The following is a 27,780-nucleotide window of genomic DNA, read 5'->3' as shown; positions in this document are numbered from 1 at the left end:
GATATATGAATATTTGGATAGACATGGACTGATTAGGGGTAGTCAGCATGGCCCTAAATGTGGTAGGTCGTGTCTAACCAATCATAGAGTTTTACAAAGAAGTTACCAGGAAAGTGGATGAAGGCAAGGTGGTGGATGGTGTCTTTGTGGCCTTCAGCAGGACATTTGACAATGTTCTGCATGGGCTGTTGGTCAAGAAAGTTCCATTGCTTGGCATTCAAGATGAGGTAGTGAATTAGATTAGACTTTGGATTTATAGGAGAATCTAGTGGTAGTAGATGGTTGCCTCTCTGACCGGAGGCTTGTGGAGAACCGCAGGGATCAGCGATGGGTCCATTGTTCTTTGTCATCTATATCAACAATCTGGACGATAATGTGGTTGGTTAACTGGATCAGCAAATTTGCAATGACACCAAGATTGAGGGTGTAGTGGACAGGGTGTAGGAAGACTATTAGAGGTTGCAGGATCTGGACAAAGCTGGAAAAATGGGCTGAAAAATGGCAGGTGGAATTTTATGCAGACACGTTTGAGGTGTTGCACTTCAATAGGACCAACCAGGTCACCAACCTACAGGAAAGTTGTTTGAAATGGACTAGATGGGCCTGTTTCTGTGCTATATGTTTCTATGACTCTAGAATGAGGGGGGAATCTCATAGAAACCTGTCGAATTTTAGAAGGCTGCGATAGAGTGGATGTGGAGAGGATGTTTCCAATGGTGGAGAGTCTAGGTCCAGAAAGCACTGCCTCAGAAAGAGGCACATACATTTAGAACAGAGATGAAGTATTTCTTCAGCCAGAGGGTGGCGAATATGTAGAATTTACTGCCAAAGGCAGCCGTAGAGGCCAGGTCAATGGGTGTGTTTAAGGTGGAGATTGATTGGTTCTTGATTAGTCAGAGTGTGAAAGGTTCCAGAGAGAAAGCTGGAGAATGAGATTAAGAGGAAAATAGATCAACTATGATGAAATGGCAGAGCAGACGTGATAGGTTGAATGGCCTAATACTACTCCTATGTCTTATATAACAATTATAACCATATAACAGTTACAGCACGGAAACATGCCATCTCAGCCCTTCTAGTCTGTGCCGAAAATGGTTTTGTCTTTCTCTTAATTGCATGACAAGATTGAAAGACGACTTGTTATATCAGTGTACAAGTGGTGGTTTTACTGATTTGTTTAATTAAAGTTTATTTTTGCTTTTAATGTCAAGTGTTACTTATGCTGGTTGACAACCTTACAAATTCCTAATCTCTGAAGCAGTACTCTGTAATCATATTTGTGTCATCTTTGTCTTTTATGCCTTCAAGTTTATCCAAAAATGGTAATTATATTCTTTTCAAACTGATCAACACGCACAAAATGGTGGAGAAACTCAGCAAGTCGGGCAGCATCTATGGGGAGAAATAAATAGTTGCCTTTTTGGACCGTTTATCAGGGCACTTTATCAGGACCTGCTAAATGCCATTGGCTAACAATTCTTTAGTGTTGAATATTGCTGCTAAAGTAGTTAAAATGCTAAATGCAAGGACGAAAATTCTTTTAAATCAGTCACTGATGTCATACTTAGTGCTCAGCCTTCCCATTGCACTCTGCCGTTCGAGTACCCAACAATGAGGTGAACTTCTGTCACTCTCAGCCAATTTCTATCTCATTTCTATCCACTGTATTTGAAGCTCTCATTTACACTTGTCACCTCCTAAATTAAACCAATATTTTCTCTGCCCATCTTCTATTTTTTTCGCCTAGTGCACTTTATGATCTGAGAAGCTCTTTTGTTTGTCCCATCCCCTCAAGTTTTAAATTCCTGTTCCTTGTATTCAAAATAACTGAAGCCACCCTTAATTGACACGTCAAGTGTTTGTTTCAGATAATTTTCTGTCTTCATTTGGCAATTCCTTGTCTTCGTGGTCTAAATTCCCCAAATATTTTAAATATTTGACATTTTCTAACATTTATTTCAGAGGCCATTTCTTAAGCTTTTATGAAATATAACTTTAGTCTTGTATTATTTGAATTCTATTGATTGGAATAAATTTTGTGCCTTTTGGCAAAACATGTATTTGTGTTGTCTGTTGTGCTTGTTTATAGTATTTTCCCAGGGTTTTTTGCAAATGAAATATAGATACAATTTTACACTCAGTTAATCTGGCAAGTGTGGCAGTTGGGTGCCATGTTAACAGATTTACAGAATTATCAGATGCTCTTTTACCATAAAACTCCTAACATTCGACATCAAATTGTTTTTGATAGTGTTGCTTCTTCAGAATTCTGTGTATGATAGATCATTTGAAGCTGAACTCATATAATTTCAGCCTACTTGTATCATATAGGAATTTGGCGAAGCAAATTTAATAAACAAGAATTTATTGAATATAATATAATTGCATAATGGCGCTGATGCTTGCAGTAATTCAACTAAGCTTAAAAAAAGTTTTGATGATTTTCATTTATACTCAGTGTCTGAAGCTTCTCCCTTGTGTCCAACAATAATCAGCCAGCATTGATGGATTCCAGTTGCCCTGATACTCTTTCTCCATGACGACAATATTCCTAGTGAAACCTTTCATCATGCTCGTCACTGACAGCGCCAAGATATGCAGAGAAGAAGTCTAAATGGGAATGCAGAAAATGAATCTTCAGTGATGAGTTGACTTCATGACTTTATATGCTTGGAATTTGTTGCCAACCAGTTGATTGTAGTTTGGCGCTCTATAGTTGACAAGAAAATTTTCAACAACACCCTTGAATGCCTTCAATGAGATCTTCACTGGTCCCACTAGAAGTTCTTAGAATTGTCTGTCACTGATGACCTGTTTGATTTGTGGACCAACAAAAATGCCTTCCGTAATCTTGGCATCAGTTACTCTGGGAAACATCTGTCTCAACTATTGAAGTTCTTCATGGAAATTTATAGTCTTTCTAAAACCTGTCTTGCTATGCAGCATTCACCCTGTTGAAGCATACATACCCAGGCATGCGTGGACAAGATAGAAAACTTTTCAGCTTGCATAGTGGACACCATTTTAATTGACTTGAATGAGAAATTGAAATAATAAATAAAGATGATTTACAAAAAAAGTGCATAATAGGGAAATTTCATGGTGACTTTCATGATCAGCAGCCCAAAATCTATAAGATACACCCAAAAGTATTCAATAGTTTCATTTAATATCAGTGTATACAATATACAACCTGAAATTCTTGCTATTTGCAGGCATCTATGAAAGCAAAAGGGTACTCAAAGAATGAGGGACAGTAAAAACGTGGGAACCCCAAAACCCCCTCCCTCACGTAAACAGCAGTAAGTATCAAACCCTCGTCCACTTGGTACAGCAAAAAGCATCAGCACCCACCACCCACCAAGCAAGCAAATAGCAAAGCCCCCAGGAGAGACCATGAACCACAGTACAACAAAAACTAATCATTCATGCAGCAATTCGACAGGCTACAAGTTGTTTCTCACCCTAATAAAGCCACACGGAGGTGTCGCACAGTGAGAGGGGAGACTAACAAAACAAAAAAAACTCGCTCATTGCTGTTTTTGCCCCTTCCGAGTTCTTTGACTCAAGAATCGGCAGCAAATTCCCACACCATCGAGAAAAAGTGATCCAAGGAAAGAGATTTCTGACAGCCAGTCCGCTGTTTACGATATTCCGTGTTCTCCCTTGATGCTTCAGTTGGCGACACAAGCATAGAATTAGCTCATCCAGAGGGTCGCAAAGCCTCAGTACTGTGAAGGCGCACTCATCTTCTGGGCAGCGCCCTTGGGATATTGAAGAATCGCTGGTCAGTGAGCCCTGGGGATGGGAACCATTGCCGTAAAGAACCACAGTTTGAGTGCAGCTGCAGATCAGGGGCACTGCTAGAATCTCACCCACCTTGAAAAGGAAAAATAGAGACATTAAAGGTAGAAATTAAGCTGTTTCTGCAGATGAGTTTGAAGAAGGTGCTGTCTCGTGCCATTGTAGTCTCCCCGCGCCTGAAGCAAAATCTTTCTTGTCCAGTGTAATTCATTATTTTTTAAATGAGTATGCAGACAATTATGTAAATTGCAGCTGTAAGTTTAGGAAAGATTAAGGTGATATTTTAATTTTACACCAAATGAGGAAATCAAAAGATTGGTAGAGTATCCACAGTGGAGCAAACTTATGGGCTGAATGGCCTAATTCAGCTCTTGTGTCTCATGGTCTAATCTATGGGGAGATACAATAGGGTAAGTGTAAATTGACGGCTGGCATAGACTTGGTGGACATTTAGGCCACATTACTGTGCTATATTTTACTGCCACATTTGGGTTGTTAGGTTGACAGGCTACTGTAGATTGCCTGGAGTGTAAGTGGATGGCAGGAGAAATACATAGTGGTGGTGGGGATGAATGGAGATCAGAGTAAAATGAGATTATCTTAAACCTATTTAGTCTGTGTTTGTCCTTGCTCTTTGAAAGACCAATCCAATTGATCTTGCACCTTCTGCTTTGCCTATAGGTGATGTGCTCAGATATTAATATAGGAAAAAAGAGTGAAGCACCGGAGGGAGGTGATTGGCTGGTGCTCCTCCCTGTTCCCTTTCTTCCATGGCTTTTTGTCATCTCTTATCAGATTCCCCCTTCTCTTTCACCAATTCACTTCCCAACTCTTTACTTCAGCCCTCCCTTCCCGTTTCACCTTTCCCTTTACTACCTTGTATTTCTAATTCCTCCCCTGCCCCCCCCCCCAGCATTTTTTCCAATCCTGATGAAGGGTCTCTGCCTGAAACTTTGACTGTTTACTCTTTTCTATAGATGCTGCCTGGCCTGCTGAGTTCCTCCAGCATTTTGAGTGTGCTGCTTGGATTTCTAGCATCTGCAGATTTTCTCTTGCTTGTTCTATCAATTAAAATCACTTTTCTGGAGTTAATATTGGTTTTGAAAACTTAACAACTTTTTTCAACCAAATATCATTTCATTGATTTAGTTATTCATTAACTTGAATTAGTTTTCCCAGCTTCTGTTACATTGGATTTCTTATTGGTCATTTCTTCTTTAAATCATCTTATAATAACTATAATTGAAATTACACTCCTGAAAATTAAATTCAGTAAAGGTCTGTACTGGTAAAAGTCTATGCTGAAGACTGGCATGATGTGGATTCCCCTTTAATTTGTACCTCACTGTACCATTAATCTGCAGATCACTGCATTAATCATCTCACTGTTAATATTTCCAAGCTTGTGAGGTAAGAAACCAGATAGACAATTTTTGTATGATATCCCGCTAACATGAAAAACAACTAGATTATATATTGTCATTTGAAAGCTAAATATTCACTATTGTTCTACTGTGCTTTTATCTAATTTCTCATTTCATGCTCATTTGGAAGATCAGCTATCTTAATGCTTCCCTTTTAAAAATATTGGTGTAACATCAGAATCAGATTTATTAACACTGACATATGTCGTGAAACTTGTTTTGTGGTAGCAGTACTACCTAAAAATTACAAGTTGCAAAATAAGTAAATAATACAAAAGACAAATAATGAGGTATTATACAAAGATTCTTTGAATATCTGATGACAGAGGGGAAGGAGCTGTTTTAAAAACAGGCTCCAACCTCCTCCCTGATGGTAATAACATGAGGAGGGCACATCTAGGATGTTGAGGGTTTTTGGATGCCGACTTCTTGAGGTACCTCAATGACTGGGAGCATTGTGCCCATGATCAAGCTTGTTGAGTTTACAAACCTGTTTCAAACTGAACTTATGACTGCTTAGGTGGTGTGCTCAAGTTAAACTTGGAAGGTATTACAGCCGAGCCAAGGTGAACATTGACTACAGATTCTGCATATTTCAGAATACTGCTGCAAATATTTCTTGTTATTATGGCAATGGCTCACTTCACAGGCAAGATCAGTCAGAAAATCTTGTGAATTATATTTTGCATTGCTAGTTTAATAATTCTCTTCATGTACTAGTGCTCCTTATTTTTTATTAATGTATTGTGTAAACTGTACATACTAAATCAATTTGTACTTAAAAGGTTAAGAGTTTAACTTAAGTGTTTTTATCTCAATATGATCTTAAATATTTATTTTACTGCTTATATCCTATATATATATATAAAATCTTTACATTATGTCTTTGTCTAAATGTGCAATGTGCAATTTACAATAAATAGTATGTGCAACAGGATAGTCGGTATAACATAGAAATACAGTTGTGTCAGCATGAGTTAGCAATCTGATGGCCAGGTGGAAGAAGCTGTCCCAGAGCCTGTTGGTCCTGGCTTTTATGCTGTGGTACCATTTCCCAGAAGGTAACAGCTGGAATGGTTTGTGGTTGGGGTGACTAAGGTCCCCAGTGATCCACCACAGAGTCCTACAGTTGAGACAAGTACAGTTCCCATACCAGGCAGTGATGCAGCCAGTCAGGATGCTTAATAAGAATAAGTTTTCAGACAGACAATTGGTTTTATGAAAAGGTTTTCAGAAAGACAATTGCATTTATGAATTGGATAAAATAGTGCAGAAACAAAATTGAATTTACTGCTTTGTTCTTATCCAACAGATCTCCTCACCAAACACATCAAGTGAAAATTCACCAGTTAGCCCTCCTGATGAACAAGGACAAGGTGATGCTCCTCCTCAACTTGAGGAAGAGGAGCCTGCATTTCCTCACACCGATTTAGCAAAGCTGGATGATATGATTAATAGGTGAGTGTACCTAGACTAGAACAATAATAAATACATTCATGTGCAAATTGTTAATTTTTTCTTGCATTTTGCAGGCCTCGTTGGGTGGTCCCAGTGTTGCCGAAAGGTGAATTAGAAGTTTTACTTGAAGCTGCTATAGACCTTAGTAAAAAAAGTAAGTAGTTTTCCCAGACTATTTTGATTTTATTGGAAGATGTGTTCTTTGCATTTTAGAATGGCGACAGTTTGATTTGTTGAACTGTAATTATTAAGATTGAGGAAAGTACTTAGTTTTAGATAAAATAAAACTGAAGATCTGGAGGAAAAAGATTACATTGGGAGCCATCTGACAGCCACTTTCTGAAAAGTGGGGGAAAAGACCCGTGTTGGGAAGCGGATATTCACCAGGTTAGGCAGCTTCTGTTGAGAGGAAATGGCGTTAATATTTCAGCGGTAGGTACTAAGTGAGCTGAATACTCAACATTTCTTGTAACTGTTTGCCTTTTGATTGTGTCATTGCTGCTCATTTGAGGCAAAAAAAGGAACATTTTCAGCAGAATCTTTTTGTCAAGTATAAAAGAAAATGCTTCACCTTGAAAATCTATCTCATGATTTGATTTAAAGGCAAAAATGCATCAAAAGCATGCAGTTCTGTTCTTATCCAGGATAAACTTAATCTGTGATCTCAATGTTTCAGCATATCTTGGTATTCCTTTCTTACGTACTTACCAAGTTTTCCATCAGATACATCCATTCATTTCAACTTACTTACTCGTAATAAATTTCGTATTGGAATTATTAGTCTTGGATTTAAATTTCCTAATTTTGGTTGGTTTCATTGTGTAAGAACTTTATTGAGTTACACTGCCAAATCCTTTTGAGATTGAGAGACTTAATGATGCACCTTCAAGACTTTAGGTTCCATCTATGGAACTTAAGTATTTTCTTAGCTTTAGTAAGTACACTAGAATCAAATGATGATTAGCAATCTTCAAATGTGTCAACAAATTGATGTTTGATGAGCATTTCACTTTGCTGATCTTTTGAATCACAAAGCCTGTTCATACTCCCAAAAATTTCTTCAAAGCTATATTGCGTCGTACCTATTTGATAAATTGTATATATTATGCTTTCCTGATCAACTTTCAATTCTTTATACAGTTCAATGGTGTTGTGTAATTCCTCTAGCTAAGGCAAGCTAAGTAGTCGTAACTATGGATCATAAAATAATGTAATTGTAAGATGCATTATTTGTCAGCACTTTGAATAATAAAAAATATAGTTTTCTCGTTGGAAAACATGGTCTAAGGTTTTCATTCAGAGGTTTCAAAGCAGGAATTGCAAGTTTAACTGTGAGCCTTGTGCTCGAGGTTATTCCCGTGAACATTTTGTTCAAATATTTAAATTAGACTTTTTGAGTGTACAGATTGATGGGTGAATTAAATAATGTCTGAGTTGTGTAAAGCCAAACCAAGTTTAGTTCCATATTCATTGGTATTTGACTCAAGAATGGTTACCTTAAAAGAGTCAGTGTCGGTAAAACTCTATCTGTTGTCTGGTTATTTGGAAATTTGTATGGCTTGGTGTCTGGCTAACTGGGTGATGTTGTTTTCTTGCAATCTCTGAACCCACTTGCTTCTGTTTCCAAAGCTCAATTTAAACGCTTGGGACCTGTTCCCTGCACTCCCTTTTAGGCATGTTGGGTTTACTCTAAAATTTATCCTACCATATAATATTTCAAACTGAATTAATAATGTGTTATGGTATTAAAGGGAATAACATTCAATACCTGGAAAATCTGCCAATATGGCACCACTAAAGTCTCGAGCAAGCTAGATTGATTGCATTTTACTCAAAATAAAACTCATTTTTGTGGTATTTGTGATTTATTATGCTGACTTATGGAGATGATGTTAAATACAAGATGTAACCAACAGTTATAATTTTCTTTCATTTTAAGGCCTTGATATTAAAAGTGAAGCATGTCAACGCTTTTTTCGTGATGGGCTCACAATTTCATTCACAAAAATTCTAACAGATGAGGCTGTGAGCGGCTGGAAATTTGAAATTCATGTAAGTATTTTTACTTATATAAAAAGTTCTTTGTTGTAAATTTACAATTTGGTTTAGTGTTTTATGTTCAACAGGTCAACGTATCAGTTTCGTAGTTCATGTTAATTTAAAGAATTTTAGTGAAAGTCTTTAAGCTTATGCATTTGCATTCATTGTCCTAAGTGTGTTTTTTTCACCTTAATCAGTAGCAACTGTTATTCTTTTACTTTAGTGGATGACATGCAATATAGCAGCAGATTCAGGTTCTTTCACTGTTCCCACAATAATTTAATTTTAATAACAAATCTTTGCTTTACCAAATGTTTTATTGTTAAATATTTGTGGTTTCATAATTTTAAAGAGTAGGATGTAATGAATCTTGAGGATAAGCAATGTGTGGGAGCAGTACCCATAATCAGAGATCCCCGCCACCCACATCATGCTCTCTTCTTGCTGCTGCCATTAGTTAGAAAGTACAAGAGCCTCAGGACTCACCTCCAGGTTCAAGAACAGTTCCTATCTCTCAACCATCAGGCTCCTGAATAAAAGGGCATAACTGCTGTCACTTGTCCCATCAATGAAATGTTCCCACAACCAATGAATTAACTTTTAAGGACTCTTCATCTCATATCATGTTCTTGTATTTATTGCTAATTATTTATATTTGCATTTGGTTGTTTATTATCTTCACTGGTTGATATTTGTTGTTATAGCTATCGTTCTATGTAATTGCTAAGTATGCGCACAAGAAAATGGATCTTAGGGTTGTATATGGTGACATATATGTACTTTGATAATAAAATTTATGTTGAACTTTAAAATTGTTGTAAAGACCCCAAAGAGTGTACAGAAACAATGATGTTGGGTTAAAGATGAATAATGCATAATTTTTCAGATGTTCATTTGCAGTTTGGTAAAGCCACTCAACAAATTAAGACTTTATGTATTACAAGGTAGGTCTGGGAAATAGGTCATAATCATTTTCTTTTTATGTTTATTTAACATTTATCCCTAATTGCTCTTGAGATGATGAGCTGCTACTATGAAACACTGTAGAGTTTGTTACTTTTTGGTGTTGGTTGAAGCGTTTTGATGCAGTGGTAGTGAACGGTTGGTCATACTTTTTCAAGTCAGGATGGAGAACAATATTTTAGGTAAGCAGGTGATGTTGCTCCCACCTCTAGCACCTCCACTCTATTTGGCAAAAGTGGAATTTTCTGGGGCCAACCATTTTAATTTGTATCCCCATTCCCATTCCAACATGTCGCTTCATGGTCGCTTCATGGCCGCCTCTTTTCCATGATGAGGGTGCTGGAGCAGCACCTCATATCCTGTCTAGGTAGCCTCCAACCTGACAGCATGAACATCAATTTCTCCTTCTGCTAATTATTTTTTTCCTTCCCTCTTCTCTCCCTGCCATTTTTTTTTATTACCAACTCCTCTTTCCCTTTCTCCAGTGGTCTACTCTTCTCTCCTATCAGATTCCTCCTTCTCCAATCCTTTACCTTCCCACACCCTGGCTTCACCTGTAGTTAGTCCTCTTACCTGCCCCCCCCCCCCCAACCTTTTAATTCTGGAGTCTTCCCCTTCTTTCCAGTCCTGAAGAAGGGTCTTGGCCTGAAACCTCAACTGTTTGTTCATTTCTTTCTATGCTGCCTATCCTGCTGAGTTCCTTCAGCATTTTGTGTGTATTTCTCTACTTCCCAGTTTTTCCAAATTACATTGATATGTGTTTGAGAGGTACTGTTGAAGAAGCCTCAACAGGTTCTTCGATGAAACAAACTGTACCCAAGATGAGATGTGTTGGGTGTGGAGGATGGTGTACAGTTTGGCCAAATATTTTGTTTTCAGTTATGTAAAGCTTGAAAGCATGCATCTAGGCAAGTGTTCCATCATACCCTGCTTTCTTGCTTATTAGTGATGGAAAAAAATTAAATACAAACAAGTGGCAGGAATAGGTTGCTGGCCCCTTGAGACTACTCCACCATTTGGAAAGATTGTAGCTGATTTGATTGTAAAGTGGATTCTGGGTTCCTGTTTGTAGCTGTAATTTTTTACCTCCTTATTCAGCAAGGATCTCTCCATCTGTGCCTTAAATATTCAGCAACTGTGTCTATCACCCTTTTCATAGAATCATACAGCACAGAAATTGGCCCTTTTGGCCCAATTCATCCATGCTGACTGTGATGCCTTTTTATGCTAATCCTGCTAAAGTTAGGTTTGTTTCCCTCTAATTTGTGTCAATTTACGTACTTGTCCAAATGCCTTTTAAACACAGTATCTGCTTCTACTACCTCCTTTGGCAGCTCATTTCAAATAATCATCACATTATTTGTGGGAAAAACTTGTCTTCTCAGATCTTCTCTAAATTTCTCTCCTTTCACCTTAAACCTGTGCTGTCTAGTGGTAGACTGCAAGTTACTCCACAAATGTCTTTGTCCCTCATAATGTTATAACCTGTATAGGATCACCCCTCATCCCCTGACGCTCCAATGAGAATAAACCTAGCCTCTCTGGTTCATCATTAAAGCTACATCCTGGTGAATCTCTTCTCTTATGAATTTATTTTTTTTAACCAATTCCTTCCTCTAGTGTGGCAGCCAAAACAAAGACCCATGACCTTGAGAGAAATACTTCTGCCTCGTCTTGATTTTAAGTGGGTAATGCCTTTTAAACAGAAACCTCCACATCCACCTGTTACGTAGCAATCACGTTCCATCTTAATCTTGTAAGCTCTAGCACAATCAAACCTAGCCTGTCCAGCTTGTAGGACATCATGATCACTTCAGTTGTTAGTCCTGTAAACCTCAACATCTTTCCCTTTAAATGAGGCCAATACTGTGTATATATAGTGCTTCTAATGTGATCCCAGCAATGCCCTATATCACTATGTCATAACCTATCTACTTTCCTATTCAGTATCTCTGGCAGTAACTATTAACTGTTTGCTAGATTGTAATACATGCATACTATCCATATTGCATATCATATGCAAGAATAGGAACTTCACCTTACACTTCAGATTTCTGTAATTTGCTTTTCAATAAATATGCTTTTATTATTTAAGTTAAAATTGACATTGTCACAATTTTACATCGTTTTCTCCATTGACTAGATATTTTTATTGAATGCTCGCTGTCTATCGCTTCTGCAATATCTGGTGAAGGATTTAGCAATGATATTGCTAGACATTTAAAGGAAGGTGTTTAAAAATATTTTGGAGCTATTTTGGATGCTATGATTGTTAGATGTCATATTTGAGTTAATGCCTGAATGTCCTCTTGCTGCAAGTGGACATTGTCCAGAATTTTCCATTGATTTGAGTGCTGTGCAATCATTAGCAGGCATTCTCACTTCTGACTTAATGATAGATGGCATTGTCTTGAGGCTGCAATGACACACATTCAGCAACTACAAGCCATCACAGTGCTGTGTTGTGTCTCCTTCCAGTGGAGCATTTTTAATAATCTCTGTTTTGCAAGCTTCATGCGGTTGAATGTTTCGTGGATGTCACCTCAACTATGGAATTTGGCTATTCAGAATTTTTTTGTGCCTACATTGGAAGTATTAATTAGATTTCAGGGAAGCGCACAAAATTTAAAATGACCATGCCTCTATATCAACGTAAATATTCTAATAATGAGCATATTAATGCACGTACTGTTGTAATCCAGCCAAAGTGAAGAAAATGTTCTCTTTTTCAACTATTTTAATTGTTATGGCTCTTGATTTTTTAAAAAATTTTATCTTGCTTACAGTTCAGATGAGGGAAGCAAGCAAAATCTTATGACCTGCTGTCATTTAGTAAGCACTGACATTTGTGAAAGTTCTCCAATTTGTGAGAACTAATTGGGATAATTGCTCAGTTTCATCAAAAATACTGCACTTATGATAAAATTAATATTACATGAAAGATTAGAGTGTAGCAGCAGATTGGCAGAGTCAGGATATTAGCACTGCTAATATGATTCCACTGATGAGTGGAAATGCTAATTTTGTTTTTTTTTTGCTGATCTGATGCATTATTGCAAACTTTGCCTTAATGCTTAACTTTTCTTTTTTCCTTAAGAGATGTATTATAAATAATACCCATCGCCTCATAGAACTGTGTGTGGCCAAGCTGTCCCAGGACTGGTTTCCTCTTCTTGAACTCCTTGCAATGGCCTTAAATCCTCACTGCAAATTTCATATCTACAATGGTACTCGCCCCTCTGAAACCGTTCCTGCTGGAGTGCAGTTGGCTGAAGATGAACTCTTTGCACGCCCACCTGACCCACGTTCACCCAAGGTAAGGAAAAACTAAAATTTGTTAATCCCATTTGAATTACATAATTACAAATAATGGTTACAACTTTTGAGTGTTAAGATTGTAAATACACCACCTTGAACTTGTACCTTGATGTCGGCTTATTTCTAAAGCTTCTAAAATAATTTTAAAGATTTACTTTCATTTTTTGAATTATCTGTTATTGCCACTTAATGTATGAATGCCCAAGATAGAAATTTAAAATTATTACAAATTGAAAACAGCTCATTTAGGATGCAAATATAAAATATTCAAAGAACAGTGATTTATCCTTTTTCTCTAACTCGTATGTTATTTAGTTTCACTGTAGTGATGAAAACCAATTAAAACTTGGCCTTTTAGATGTTTCCAAAAGTTTGTTCTACAAATGTATGCCAAGCATACTGACATACACTACAACACTCAACAGGTCTTGCACCACCTATGGAAAGAGATTAAGATTTCAGGTCAGAGACCCTTCTGATGAAGATTTAGGACCTGAAAACCTAACAGTTTCTCCAGATGCTGCCTGACCTGAGAGTTAGCAGTATGTTCTGTTTCTTTTTCAGATTTCTGGCATGTCCAGTTTATATATTTTTTTAATGTTAACATTATTACTGATTTGGTGTCTTCCTACTGAGTTACATTTCTGTTGGAGCAGAAGCTAATATGCTAAAATTGCATTTAAATGGGAGTCATTAGCTGAGATTTCCACACTTGCTAGTTGCCTTACAGTTCTTAAAGTTCTATAACCCTTCATACCTTGACTAATCAAGAACCTATAAAAGTCTGTCTTAAATACACCCAAGGACTTGGTCTCCACAGCTACCTGTGGCAACATATTCCACAGATTCGTCACACTGGCTAAGGAGATTCTTCTTCATCTCTGTTCTAACTGGGCATTCTATCCTGAGGCTGTGTCTTCTAGTCCTGGACTCCCTCACCTTAGGAAATATTCTCTCCACATCCACTCTATTGAGATCTTTCAACATTTGATAGATTTCAGTGAGATCCCCTCTCATTCTTCTGGTTTCCAGTGAGTACAGGTCCAGAGCCATCGAACGCTCCTCATATGGTAAGCTTTTCAATCCCAGAATCATTTTTGTGAACCTCCTTTGAACCTTTTCCAATGTCTGCGAATCCTTTCTTAGGTAAGGGGCCCAACATTGGTCACAATACTCCAAGTGAGTTCTCACCATGCCTTACAAAACATCAACATTACATCCTTGTTTTTGTATTCTATTCCTTTCAAAATGAATGCTGAATTTGCATTTGTCTTCCTCATCAATGACTCAACACGCAAATTAACCTTTAGGGAATCCTGCGCGAGGATTCTTAAGTCCCTTTGCACCTCAAATTTAAAAATTTTTCTGTGCGTTTAGAAGACAGTCTATGCTTTTACTACTTCTACTGAGTGCATGACCATACTCTTCCTGCCACTTTGCCCATTCTCCGAAGTCCTTTGGCAGCCCCTCCGCTTCTTCAGCAGTACCTGCCCCTCCGCCTGTCTTTGTATTGTCTACAAACTTGGCCACAAAGCCGTCAATTCCATCATCCAACTCATTGACGTATAACGTAAGAAGAAGCGGTCCCCATACAGACCCCCTATGAAACATCACTAGTCACTGGCAGCCAACCAGAAAAAACTCTTTATTCTCACTCTTTCCCTGCTGCCAGTCAGTCAATGTTTTATCCGTTTTAGTACCTTTCCTGTAATACTATGGGCTTTTAACTTGTTAAGCAGACCTATGTGTGACACCTTGTCAAAGGTCTTCTGAAAATCCAAGTACATCCACCAGTTCTCCTTTGTCTATCCTGCTTGTAATTTCATCAAAAAATTCCAGCAGATTTGTGGATTACAGTATTAATTACCAAGCTCTGTGGCTCCTTTCAAGCATTAAGATGAAATAATAATGCAGAACTGTGGGAATTTAGCACTGATTTTTATCAGAGGTATAGTTAACATGATGCTGAAGCACCATGACCTATGGTAAGAGCTTTAGCCTCATTAATTCTGAAATATTCCAATGAAGCTAATGTTTCTATGCAAGTTAATTATAATTTCATATAATTAAAGTGAATGTTAAATTTGCTTGCCACTCTGACTGTCCTGTGATTTCTGAGTTGTAGCAAAATTGCTTCAGCAAGAGGCAATCATGATTCACAGAAGCACGGATCAAGGCACAGCTACTTGTGCTTGTGAAATGTTCATAGTATTTTAGAACCTGAAGAAAGATATTTTTATTTCTTTTCATGAAATTGGATTATACACTGAAATTGAGATGAGCTTTTGGTTTCTCGTGATTACCAGAGTATTGTTACAATAGTTTATTGTCTATAGATTACATGAATTTTGACTTTTAACTTTTCTGTAGGGTTGGCTTGTGGATCTTATCAACAAATTAGGGACATTAAATGGATTCCAGATTCTACATGATCGGTTTGTCAGTGGGTCAGCATTAAATGTTCAGATAATTGCAGCACTCATCAAGTAAGCAGATTTTTTTTTGTCATGTTAATAATTGAATGTGTGAAAAATTAAAGGTTTAAATCTCAATAGTTTTTAAAGTGAACAATTTAGCGAAGTTATTTGTCAGGCATTTATAATTAAGACACATGCAATTTTTGTGGTGGATGGCTACTGTAAAAGCAGATGGAAATGAGTTGCAAGGGAAGATATGACAACCATGGCATTGCAGAAGATGATAGCATTCTTGAAGTCCAAAGGTTACCACCCAATTCTTTTCCACAGACTTGACCTCAAACCATGCTGATGTTCTCAGGCATTCACATCTTTAAGTTGTTTTATAATAAGACCATCCATCACAAGGTCTGAAAAAGAGATAATCTGTTATTCCATCATATTAAATTCCACGTGCAGTTTGGTAAGCAAAGCAGTCCATGCCTGGCTGGAGAAGGGTGCAGACTAAATTAAGGCATGAGCTGGAAAGCTTAAATGTACTAGCCTCTTAAATATTGTGGCCAGCAGCAAGTTAGTGGTGAGTGACTTGTTTTTTATTTCTCAAAATCATTTCTTTCACCCACATTACATGTGTTAGGAATATGATGAAATATCCCCTAGATCCCTTGTTGAATGCTATCTTAAAACTGTGACAAAAATGTGAAAGCATATGGAACCTTTTACATGAAAAATATTTTTAAAAATGTAATGAACTTGTGTGCTTGAAAAATAATTAAAGACAGGCAGATCATTTTCTTATTTTTTGGGATTGCCCTAAATTAAGTCTATTTTGGGAAGGTATTCATAGAACATTAGTTAAGGTACTTAGGTCCCAGATACCTCTGAACTTTGAGACGCTCTATTTGGGGCACGTATTGTTTCTTGAACAGAAGGAAGATATAAAGTTGCTGCAGGCCCTCTTAGTGGCAAGTAAGAAATCAATCACTAGAAAATGGCTAAATCCAATACCACCTACATTAGAAGATTGGTACGAAATTATCTTGGAAATATTTAAAATGGAAAAGTTGACTTACTCCCTGAGAACTCAAAAACAGAAATTTTATCAAATCTGGAATAAATGGATTGAATATATAACCCCAATGCGAGCAGACTTTAGATGACTCTCCTAATGATTTATACTGCTCTTCCCATCAACACAGTAATATTGCTAACGTAAGCACCCCTAGTCTAAATGTTTGTTTTTTTTGTTTTCTTTTGGAAAGTAGAGAATTAACACAAGTAAAGGGAAAGATTTGGGAAAGGGATAAAAAAATGAAAAAATTAAATAAATAAGTACATAGGGATTGGATAATTATGTCTGCGGGCAGGAGCAAGCATGAACAAATTAGGATATAAACACCTACAATGGTTGATACATAGGCTTATATACAACATTTTGGACCAGTGGAAATGGTCCAGAAGGGTTATATGGAAACTATTATTACCATTTTTCTTAACAACTAATTCCATTACTTAGCCTAATAGGTTAGATTTACCACAGTACATAATTATCTATTTAAATGTTTATTTTCCTTTTATATCATCTCAATGTGTACTTAAGAATGTATAAATAATTGTAGTTTTATATATATAAAAAAATGGAAAAGGTTATATGTGTGAAAAAAGTACATGATATTTGTGAATTCCTTATCCAAATAAAAATAAAATTAAAAAAAAAAGAAAAATAATTAAAGACATTCTGCTTCCCTTCTTCCGGGTAGTTTGTGCCTGTCATCTCAGCAGTTACTTTAACATCCACCTAGCCAGTCCCCAATTTTGCCAACTCATTTTATGCAGTATTTCTCCTCAAGACTTAAGATTGTATCCTTGCTGCAAATTCTGTTATGGCCTTCGATATCTATTGTGGTAACACCATGTTCCATTAGGCCTTCTCTTTGTGGAGTACTAAATGCAGTTGGCAAACTGTTTTGTTAACAGTTACTTCGATTTGTTCTTCATCTTGTGAATCTATACAAACTGTATATATTGTGCTCTAGAACAGTGGTCCCCAACCACCAGGCCGCGGACCGGTACCGGGCCGCAAAGCATGTGCTGCCAGGCTGCGAGGAAACAATACGATTTGGCGATGTGAAATGATATGAGTCGGCTGCACCTTTCCCCATTCCCTGTCACGCCCACTGTTGAACTTGAACGCACGCAAGGTCATCAGTCAGTCATTAACCTACAACTAATCGATGAGTAAAAAACAAATGTCACTTGAGAGTTTCGTTGGAAGAGGTAGTAGGGGACATAAAGGCCTAATGATAATGATAACGCAGAGACAGCTGAGGCCGAGACTGCAAAAAAAAAAGAAAGCTTCCTTCAACAGAAAATACGATGAGTCATACATAAAATACGGCTTTATTGCAACCGATGGCTCGCACACTCCAAGCCCCCTGTGTGTGATATGTGGAGACAAGCTGTCGAATGAGGCAATGAAGTCCTCAAAACTGCTTCAGCAACTTGAGTCCAAGCACCCTGCACTTAAAGACAAACCCGTTGAGTTTTTTGAGCGGAAAAAACATGAGCAAGCGGGACAGAAGCAAGTCCTGAGAGCCTCCACAAATGCTGCTGCTCTGAGATCGTTGTACTTAGTGGCTAGCCATATTGCTAAGGCTAAGAAGCCTTTCATTGTTGGTGAAGAATTGATTCTGCCTGCTGCGAAGGACATGTGCCGTGAACTGTTGGGAGAAACTGCAGTTAACAAGATGGCACAGGTTTCTCTTTTCAAGGAGAATAACAGTTTCAAGGAGAATCGATGACATAGCAGAGGACATTGAAGCACAGCTGTTGGAACGGCTTAACGAGTCACCATGGTATGCTATCCAGGTCGACGAGTCTACTGATGTCGACAGCAAGGCAATACTGCTGGTTTATGTGCAATATATATTTCAGAAACGATGTGCACAAGGATATGTTGTGTGCACTGCCGCTGCCAACTAACACAACTGGGGCAGAACTATTCAAATCTTTGAATGACAACATGTCAGGCAAACTGGACTGGTCATTCTGTGTTGGAATATGCGTGGACAGAGCTGCAGCTATGACTGGATGGCTGGCTGGTTAAACTACCCGGGTCAGAGGTTGCTCCTGAATGCCAGTCTACACACTGTGTCATACACAGGGAAATGCTGGCTAGCTGAAAAATGTCACCTGATCGTAACAGTGTTTTGAGTGACGTTGTTGAAGTTATCAATCACATCAAAGCAAAAGCCCTTAACTCATGTCTGTTTGAGCAGCTTTGCAAAGAAATGGATGCAGAGCACAAACGCCTTCTCTTACACACTGAAGTCAGGTGGCTGTCAAGGGGGAGAGCCCTGGCCAGGGTTTTTGAGTTAAGACAACAGCTACAGAGATTTCTTTCAGGAAAAACGTCACCACTGGCAGCACACTTCAGTGACGAGGAATGGATAGCAAGACTTGCTTATCTGTGTGACATCTTCAACCTGCTCAATGAACTCAATTCGTCACTTCAGGGGAGAATGACAACTGTCTTCAAGTTGGCAGATAAAGTGTCTGCTTTCAAAGCCAAACTGGAACTGTGGGGACGGTGAGCGGACAGGGGCATATTTGACATGTTCCCAACATTAGCTGGGATTTTGGGAGTGATTGAGGCTGCACCGTCCTCCTTACAGCTGGTGCGCGATTACCTATCTTGGCTGTCGACAGAATTCGAGCGTTACTTCCCAACCGCAAATGACCCAAGATGTGCAAAGGAATGGGTCCGTGACCCATTTGTGAATGTTCCTGGTGAATCATCCATGTCAGCGTGGGAAGAAGATCAACTCTTCGAGCTTGCAAATGTGGTGAGCTGAAAAGTATGTTTGATATAACACCTCTGGGGCGTTCTGGATCAAAGTCAAGGCTGAATATCCTGAGATAGCCACGAAAGCACTGAAAACGTTGCTTCTATTTCCAACATCATATTTCTGCGAAGCGGGGTTTCTGTAATGAATACAACGAAAACTGAATTGCGGAATTGACTGGACATAAGGAACCCCCTTCGAGTATCGCTGTCTCCCATCACCCCTCGATGGGACCGTCTTGTTGCAGGGAAGCAAGCCCAGGGCTCCCACTGATTCAGCAATATTGGTGTGTTGCAATGATTTTATATGTTCGTGCAAGGAAAATATGCGCTGTGTGTTTAATATTAAATTCGTTAGATACACCCTTTTAGAAACGAAATTGTGTGGATAAGTACTTATAGTTGACTTATCACCTATATTTTGGTCGTGATTAACACTCCCACCCCCACCCTTCGTTGGCCGGTCTGCAAGAATGTTGTCAATATTAAACCGGTCCGTGGTGCAAAAAAGGTTGGGGACATCTGCTCTAGAAGACAGAAGAATCCGAATTCTTATATTCTTATTGGCAATTTTCTCCATAAAATAGGTGTTTCCATATTCTTGTACCATTTGTTATTGTTTGTATCAATGAGTGAACAAGTGTGCTAGTGTACCTCGTTACTGGAGTATTTTGCTATTCTTGGCTAATCATGTACACTGTTTGAAATATCTTTATCTTTAAATTATATTGACTTTTCACTGTCATTTGTTTAATTTGCATTAAAGTTTAATAACTTATTCAGTGCCGTTATAATTTTGGCATTCAGGTTTTAGCATGTTACTTCGCCTTAAGTTATACATGTCTGATTTACTTGGCTACTTGAAATCAATCAGCCAAAAGATGGTGAAGGAATGTCCAGTGTTTGACACCATTATCTTTGCAACTTTGTGGTACTAAATTTTTCAAAATAAACCAAGTTGCCCATTCGGATGTCTTTTGCTGCATATTGTTTATTGGTTATTGATATAATATAAATTGATCTCAATCAATGCTGGAGATTAGTATTTAAAAAGAATTCCAGCATTGTGCTTAAGCTGTTACGCCTTAGTGCATCAGCAAATTTCAGATACAGGTGTACCCCGCTTTTCGAACGTTCGCTTTACAAAACCTCACTGTTACGAAAGACCTACATTAGTACCCTGTTTTCGCTTTCAGAAGGTGTTTTCACTGTTACAGAAAAAAAATTCAGCACATGAAAAAATCAGCGTGCGATAAAAGGCAGCATGCCCCGAGCAGCTGTTCTCCCCCGGATTCGGAACTGCTTTGCTTTAACACGTGCCTGTGAGCAGCCGTTTGCAAGATGAGTTCTATGGTGTTGGAAAAGCCTGAAAGAGCTCGTAAGGGTGTTCACTTATGATAAAACTAGACGTAATTAAGTGTTTTGATCGTGGTGAGCAAAGTAAGGACAAGGTGAGTTTGGCTTGTGGAAGCTGACGAATATGATGTTGAAGAGGTTCTGGCATCCCATGACCAAGAACTGACAGATGAAGAGCTGATGCAATTGGAAGAAAAAAGGATAACAATTGAAACCGAATGAGTAATGATAAAGTAAGACTTTAATTTTGAAAGGGTACGTCGGTTTAGGGGATATTTGCAGGATGGTTTGAGTCCTTATTAAAGAACCGTGTGATAGAAAAATGCGCGAGGCTCAGCAGTCAAGCAAGCCTTCCACATCAGCCACAACAGACAACGAACCTCGACCTTCGACATCGAGACGAGCAGAGATAGAAGAAGATGAGCTGCCAGCTCTAATGGAAACAGGCGACAAGATGACACCCCATGTCCCACCACCCCAACCCCAGGCCACGGACAGATACCGATTTGCGGAGAATGCAAAGCTAGCCGGGAGGCACACAGCACATCTTTAAGAAAAAAGCTGAAATAAAAATGCTAATTAATTAGGTGCCGCTGACACGTAATTGTCGGCCCAGATCAGAGACGACGCAATTGGAAATCGGCACTGATATGGGCTGACAATTACAGGTGGCACCTAATTAATTAGCATGTTTGTTTCGGCTTTTTTCTTAAAGATGTGCTGTGTACCTCCCGGCTACCGCTGGACCCCTGCATTCTTTGCAGCAATGTATCGCTCAGTGGCTCGGAGGGTGAAGGCCACTGCACCACCCAAACTCTGACAAGTCTAACACACCATTGTGTGCTCGGCGCTGTCTTCCGGATTCCCGTAAGTGATACTACGCTGTACATACATTATTTCTACTTTGTATAGGCTGTGTATTTTTACGTGTTATTTGGTATGATTTGGCAGCTTCATAACTTAAAGCTTACTGGAGAGCGCTTGCGCATGTTTCTGCCGAGAGCGCTTGCATGAGATTTTCTGCTGACAGCGCTTGTGTGCGATTTTTGCTACGGAGAGCAGTGCAGTAATGATTGTGGAAAAGTATTTCTACTTTATATAGGCTGTGTATTTATCATATCATTCCTGCTTTTACTATGTGTTACTGTTATTTTAGGTTTTATGTGTTGTTTGGCATGATTTGGTAGGTTATTTTTGGGTCTGCGAACGCTCACAAAATTTTCCCATATAAATGGTAATTGCTTCTTTGCTTTACGACATTTCGGCTTACGAACCGTTTCGTAGGAACACTCTACCTTCGGATGGCGGGGGAAACCTGTAACTGAATCTCTCACCCACGTGCAACATCACCTGTTTTTCTGTTTTACTTGTTTGGATACCAGAGGGGCTAAAGAATATTTCAGTTGAAAGGTTTTCCCTTGAACCTATGCAAGAATGTAAAAACATATTAAATATTCTGTGACTTGCCTGTGCTGAACTTGACTGTGGAATCCTGCAATCCCGGGAGGGGAGAAGAAGATGGTGGTGTGACGCAGCGCGCAGGGCTGCTCCGAAATGTTTTCCTATTTGTTAAGTGGGGCTGTGCACAATCCTGATTTGATGGAGACCTGACATGAGAAGCACGGAGGAACATCTGGAGAAACTTCTGAAATGCCTGCTTCACTGCCGCTGCTACTGTGCGATCGAGAATCTCCGGAGGGGAAGGCCCCAAATCCTCGGCTTTGCCTATTGTCTGTTGCCAGGGCCGGGGTCGAAGCGCTTGGCAGAGATGGTGCTCGGTGTTGGAGGGTTGGTCGAAGGCTTGAAGTTTTTGGACGGACTCAAGAGTCGGCTGTGGTTGGGTGCTTCCAGGGTGCTGCATCGGCAAGTTTGCGGCGCTGGAGGTTCATGGCAGGGAGAGTTTTTTTTCTTCTTCCTTCTACTGTCTGTGTGAGATGATGGGACTTTCGAGAGACTTTGAGACTTTTTTTTACCGTGTGCATGGTCTGTTCCTTATCAAATTACGGTATTGCTTTGTACTGTTGTAACTATATGTTATAATTATGTGGTTTTTGTCAGTTTTTCAGTCTTGATTTGTCTTGTGTTTCTGTGATATCATTCTGGAGGAACATTGTATCATTTCTTAATGCATGCGTTACTAAATGACAATAAAAGAGGACTGCGTGTCCTCATAATCTAATCTAATATTGAAGAAATCTCAGTTCTTATGTTTTTGTTCTGAGATTGCAAAATTCAAATTAATAGGTTATATAATAAAATGTGACTGGACTAATGAGAAACTTAGAAAAATTAGACAACTACTACTACTTCGACTCAGGCATTGGGGGCCGGCGACAGGCACGAAAAAATTAGAAGCCTTCACTTAAAAAAAGCTGCTTGAATCACATTTGTCATCAATTGGATTGTAAATGTGTCAGATTTCCACTAAGTAGTAATTAGATTAAGGCTGCCTTTGCCATGTAAAATCATCAAAAAAAATTTTCCAGCTTAGTTGAACTATTAAAAAGCATCAACACAGTTCTGTAATTAAGCACATTATATTCAATAAAAGCTATTTTCTTGTTTCTCTAAATTCCTGCATAATATATGTAGTCTGAAATTATATCTGTTTTCAGCCTCAAATGGTCTATCATAAATTTTTTAAAAATCTCTTGAAGCAACAGTTTTGGAAAAAAAAATTATTGTCCAGTGCTTTTAGGTTTTGTTGGAATTCAAGCAACAGATCACAAAGGAAACATATAAAACCACACACTGCATCAACAAAACAATCTACTGGTTTTGGAGGCATTGAGAGAACCAACTGCCATCTTCAAAAGTAATAATCCTGGTGTCCAATCATAAACAAGAGAAAATCTACAGATGCTTGAAATCCAAGCATCACGCAAAATGCTGGAGGAACTCAGCAGGACAGGCAGCATCTATGGAAAAGTGTACAATATTTCAGGCAAAGACCTTTCATCGGGTCCAGGAAAAAAAATTACTAATCTGTGGCTGCTTAACAAAAAGGTTGTGTTTTATGGCATGGAGCTTTATCAGGTGAAGAGAGCTGTCAAGATTTTCACCAACAAATTTAAAAAAAAACTTGTTAGCCACTCAAGGAATAATCATAGGAAGAACTCTTGACCTCAACTTTGTATACACCAAGTTTAGGCTTACTACTTGCGCCCTCGTCACTTGAAAATGAATAGAAAAATCTGCCTTTCATCTCACCTGTGGCCATCTTGATAGGCAAAACGATCATTACCATTTACATTTGAAGATGATAATTAAAAGCAAGAGAGTTGACATCGGTCCTTGAACCTGGCCCGCTATCTGCTTGGTCATTTCTATCTGATTGCAAATTCTGTATTCTTGACTTCATGATAAGCGAGTGTAGGAAATAGGAAACACCTTTGATTTGAGAAATCTTGCTTTCTTAAGTTTGTTTCAGGAACAGAATTCTTTATAAAATTAGAAAATATTACAAAAACACCTTGTGTTGCATATCCAATTTGTATCTTTGATTATCAAAGCTTTTTCTTTTTGGAGGATTTAATTTTTAAAAAATAGCACTAAATATCTGGGTCAAGCTGAAATTCTTCTGTTTCACCTTTGCAGCACCCAAAATTTTAAGACTCTCAGAACTGCAGTATCTTAATGCTTCTGTGCATGGACATCTCAACCTCTTGAGATAAATGTTAATCAAACAGTCTTGCATATACTGAGACAGTGGATGATTTTATACTTGGCTTAGATGAAAAACTTGGTGTGCACAAGTCAGTGAAATGCAACTTAAGGCATAAAAGTGTGATGCTGCTTATGACATTGTAGTTCCACTTATTGGTCGAACAAATATTTGTTTTGTCTTTAAACACAACTTGGTTTACAGTACTGTGCAAAAGTATAAGGTACCCTAGATTTTTTTTAATATTGTCTCAGATGGCATTTCCTCCACAGAGCCGTGATTTCGGCATCATTGAGACTATCTGGTATTACTTGTAGAGACAAAAGTAACGAGACAGCCAAAGCCTGCAGAACTGTGGGAAGTTCTCCAAGATGCTTAGAAGAACCTACCAGCCAATTTTCTTATGAAAGAGAATTGATGCAGTTTATATTGATATAACTTTTTTTTTACTGTTTGATCTTCAAAGTACATTTTTTGATATTTAGGAACTTCAATTCAGCATCTTTGCTTCACAGGATTTTATTATGTGTCTTAAAGACTTCTGCACAGTTCTGTATGCAAAGTATTGTCTTGATTTTTTTTGTCATTTCCGTTCTTTGAAATTTTGGTAGTTTGGTAGTTGACATAGTTCAAAAAAAAAATCTGTGAAGTTATGACCTGATGCAATTTTGCAATGTTAAGTAATTAAACTAATCAGAATATGTTTAATTTAGTATTAACCAATATAATACAATTTATCATATATCATATTTTTAAAAAAATAGTTGGTTTGCCTATGGATTCTTAAAGTAACCTTATACCAAACTGAATGAAAAAGCTCTTAAACTGATCTAGACACAAACCTGAGTAATTCAAGATAAGTACAGTTAATTATTTGAATTCTGATAATTACTTGTAATTCTTTGCAGACCTTTTGGCCAGTGTTACGAATTTCTCACCTTACATACAGTGAAGAAGTACTTCCTTCCAATAATAGAAATGGTTCCACAGTTTCTAGAAAATCTGACAGATGAGGAACTGAAGAAAGAAGCGAAGAATGAAGCCAAAAATGATGCTCTATCTATGATAATTAAATCGCTAAAAAATTTAGCTTCACGTGTTCCTGGGCAGGAGGAGACAGTCAAAAGTTTAGAAATATTTAGGTTAAAAATGATATTAAGGTAACTAATATTTTGAAAAATAATCAAGTCGAAGTTACCATAAATTAGCTTTGTCGTAACTTAGCTTTGTTATTTGCAGATTGTTGCAAATTTCATCTTTCAATGGGAAGATGAATGCACTAAATGAAGTTAACAAGGTGATTTCTAGTGTGTCTTATTATACTCATCGCCATGGCAGTCCTGAAGAAGAAGAATGGTTGACAGCAGAGAGAATGGCAGTAAGTGGTAAAATTATTTCTGTATCCCAGCAATAAATATTAAAATTACCCTATTATCCTAGAAGATCTGATAAATGGCTGTGCTCGATTTTAAATATTTTCATGGATCATTTTGTAGCTGCTTGAGGATGTGTAATTCATTTAACTTAAGTGTTCAACTTTGGATGTGTATTTTCTGCCTCACAATACTAAAGTTTGTGGCATAACTGTATTGCATAAGGCTGATGATGCGTAATTGGATTTGCCAGATAAAGGAGCAAAAACAATATTTTAAACAACTTTTTATTCACAATTGATTGCCAAGGTCTTTAATAATTAGTTTGTTTATAATTGTCTTTATGTTTCTGCGCATACTCAGAGGTATGGGAATTACTGGAAAAACATCTGAGGGAATCGGTCTGAACTTGGAAAGACAGGGATAAGTTAAAAATAGTACAGTTCTGTTATGTGGAGATCCTGTCTGACCAATTTCTTGAAGCAGTAATGAAATGTATTCTGAGGCTTGTGTGCTTTATATAGTCTGTGTGGACTTCAGTAAGACATTTGACAGAGACTGGTCCATAAGTTTAGAATCCATGAGATCCAGGACAAGATGCAAAATTTGCTAGATACAGGTTGAGTACCCTTTATCTGAAATCCAAAATTTTTTTTTGAGCACTGACATGACCTCACAAGTAGCAAATTCCTCAAGGTGTTGGGAAAATTCCCAGGCAATATGTAGGTCTCTGTGCATCAGAGGCACTTTTGAGAAGAGACTTCATATGTATAATGAACAGAAGTTAATGTAAAAAAAAAAGAGCACTGCATTAGCGAAAAATGAGTATTGAAAGAGCAGATTCGGCAGCATCAAGAGTGAACATATGCCACATAATGGTATGCTGATCATGAAACAAGCAAACGTGTCTCATAACAAACTGAAAATTGAAGATAATTGTAAACATTCAATAGGCTGATTGCATAAATTTAAGAAAAGGCACAACATTACATTGTTAAAGATTTGTGACAACTGATCACGAAGCAGCGGAGAAATTCATTGATGAATGTGCAAAGATTGTCACTGATGAAAATTTAGCATGCTGATGCCTGCATAAGACTGTTTACTGGTAGTGAATAAATTCAAAATCGGAAATGATGGTGATATCAAGCTATCACATTGTTATTCCATGATCCAAAAAAATCCGAAGCACTTCTGGCTTCCCCAGACATTTCAGATAAGGTGTACTCAAACTGTAATTGGAACCGGTAGTGGTTGCTTTTATGATTGGATCAGGTGCTGTTTGTTGTATGCATTAACAATCTGGATATAAATTTCGGAAGTCAGCTTACTTGCAGGTGAGAAGAGGTAGTGAGGAGGATGGTGGTAGGCTACAGAATAATAGTCATCAGTTGTTAGATGAGCAAAGTAATGGTAGATGGGATTTAATCATTCTGAGTTCAAGGTGCTGCACTTTGGGAGAACTTTTGAATAGCAGGGCCTTATGAAGATGTGGTCTTGTAAGTTGGAGAGGGCCTGTATGCATAGTTATAGATATGTCCACACCAACTCAAGTACCTGGTGGACCAAATGGGCTATTTCTGTGTTGTAGGACTGACTCTATTACTTTAGTATTCAATTCTGTCCTTTGGGTCTCTGAGCATCTCAACTTCCTTCTTCCACTGAGCAACATGTGTTGTATAACTATTCTTTAATATAGCTACTCTGTAATGTAATGGAGACTGAACTACAGAGAAGTGAATGTGCGTTCCCATCTGCTGTGATTGATGGAGCTAACTCTCAATCTTTGTTTCTCAAATTACTTCTTCTTTCACTCTGTTCCCCCCCCCCCCACCCCAGAAGGACAGGGCTTCCCCCTAGTCTTTACCTTTCATTCAGTGAGTCACAACAGCCAGCATATCATTCTTTGTCATTTCTGCCATCTGCAATGAGATCCCACCACCTGGTACGTCTTCTCGTTCCTACCTTTTTCTGCCTTCCACAGGGATGATTCTGTCTGTAACTCCCTGATCAGCTCATCCCACCCTGACCCCTGGCACTTTTCCCCTCCTCGCAGGAGGTGTAGTACTTGTCATTGCAGCTCTTTCTTCACCACCATCCAGCATCTAAAGAGCTCTTC

At 38.2% G+C, this 27,780-nt stretch overlaps 1 protein-coding gene across 6 annotated transcripts in view; it reads left to right on the top strand.

Annotated features, from left to right (window-relative positions):
• The window catches only part of usp9 (ubiquitin specific peptidase 9), a 266,944-nt gene that overhangs the window by 78,670 nt on the left and 160,494 nt on the right, over positions 1 to 27,780 (top strand). For all 6 annotated transcript variants that reach the window (XM_072260457.1, XM_072260455.1, XM_072260456.1 and 3 more), the window contains 7 exons: positions 6,541 to 6,686; positions 6,761 to 6,840; positions 8,626 to 8,738; positions 12,787 to 13,005; positions 15,378 to 15,493; positions 25,197 to 25,448; positions 25,528 to 25,666. In XM_072260457.1, the coding sequence (XP_072116558.1) occupies positions 6,541 to 6,686; positions 6,761 to 6,840; positions 8,626 to 8,738; positions 12,787 to 13,005; positions 15,378 to 15,493; positions 25,197 to 25,448; positions 25,528 to 25,666 (1,065 nt within the window). The remainder of the gene's footprint in view (positions 1 to 6,540; positions 6,687 to 6,760; positions 6,841 to 8,625; positions 8,739 to 12,786; positions 13,006 to 15,377; positions 15,494 to 25,196; positions 25,449 to 25,527; positions 25,667 to 27,780) is intronic.

This window comes from Mobula birostris, chromosome 6 (assembly GCF_030028105.1).
Source record: "Mobula birostris isolate sMobBir1 chromosome 6, sMobBir1.hap1, whole genome shotgun sequence".
Taxonomy (NCBI): Eukaryota; Metazoa; Chordata; class Chondrichthyes; order Myliobatiformes; family Myliobatidae; genus Mobula; species Mobula birostris.
The sequence above is the reverse complement of the archived record's forward strand: the minus strand, read 5'-3'. Positions and strand labels throughout refer to the sequence as shown.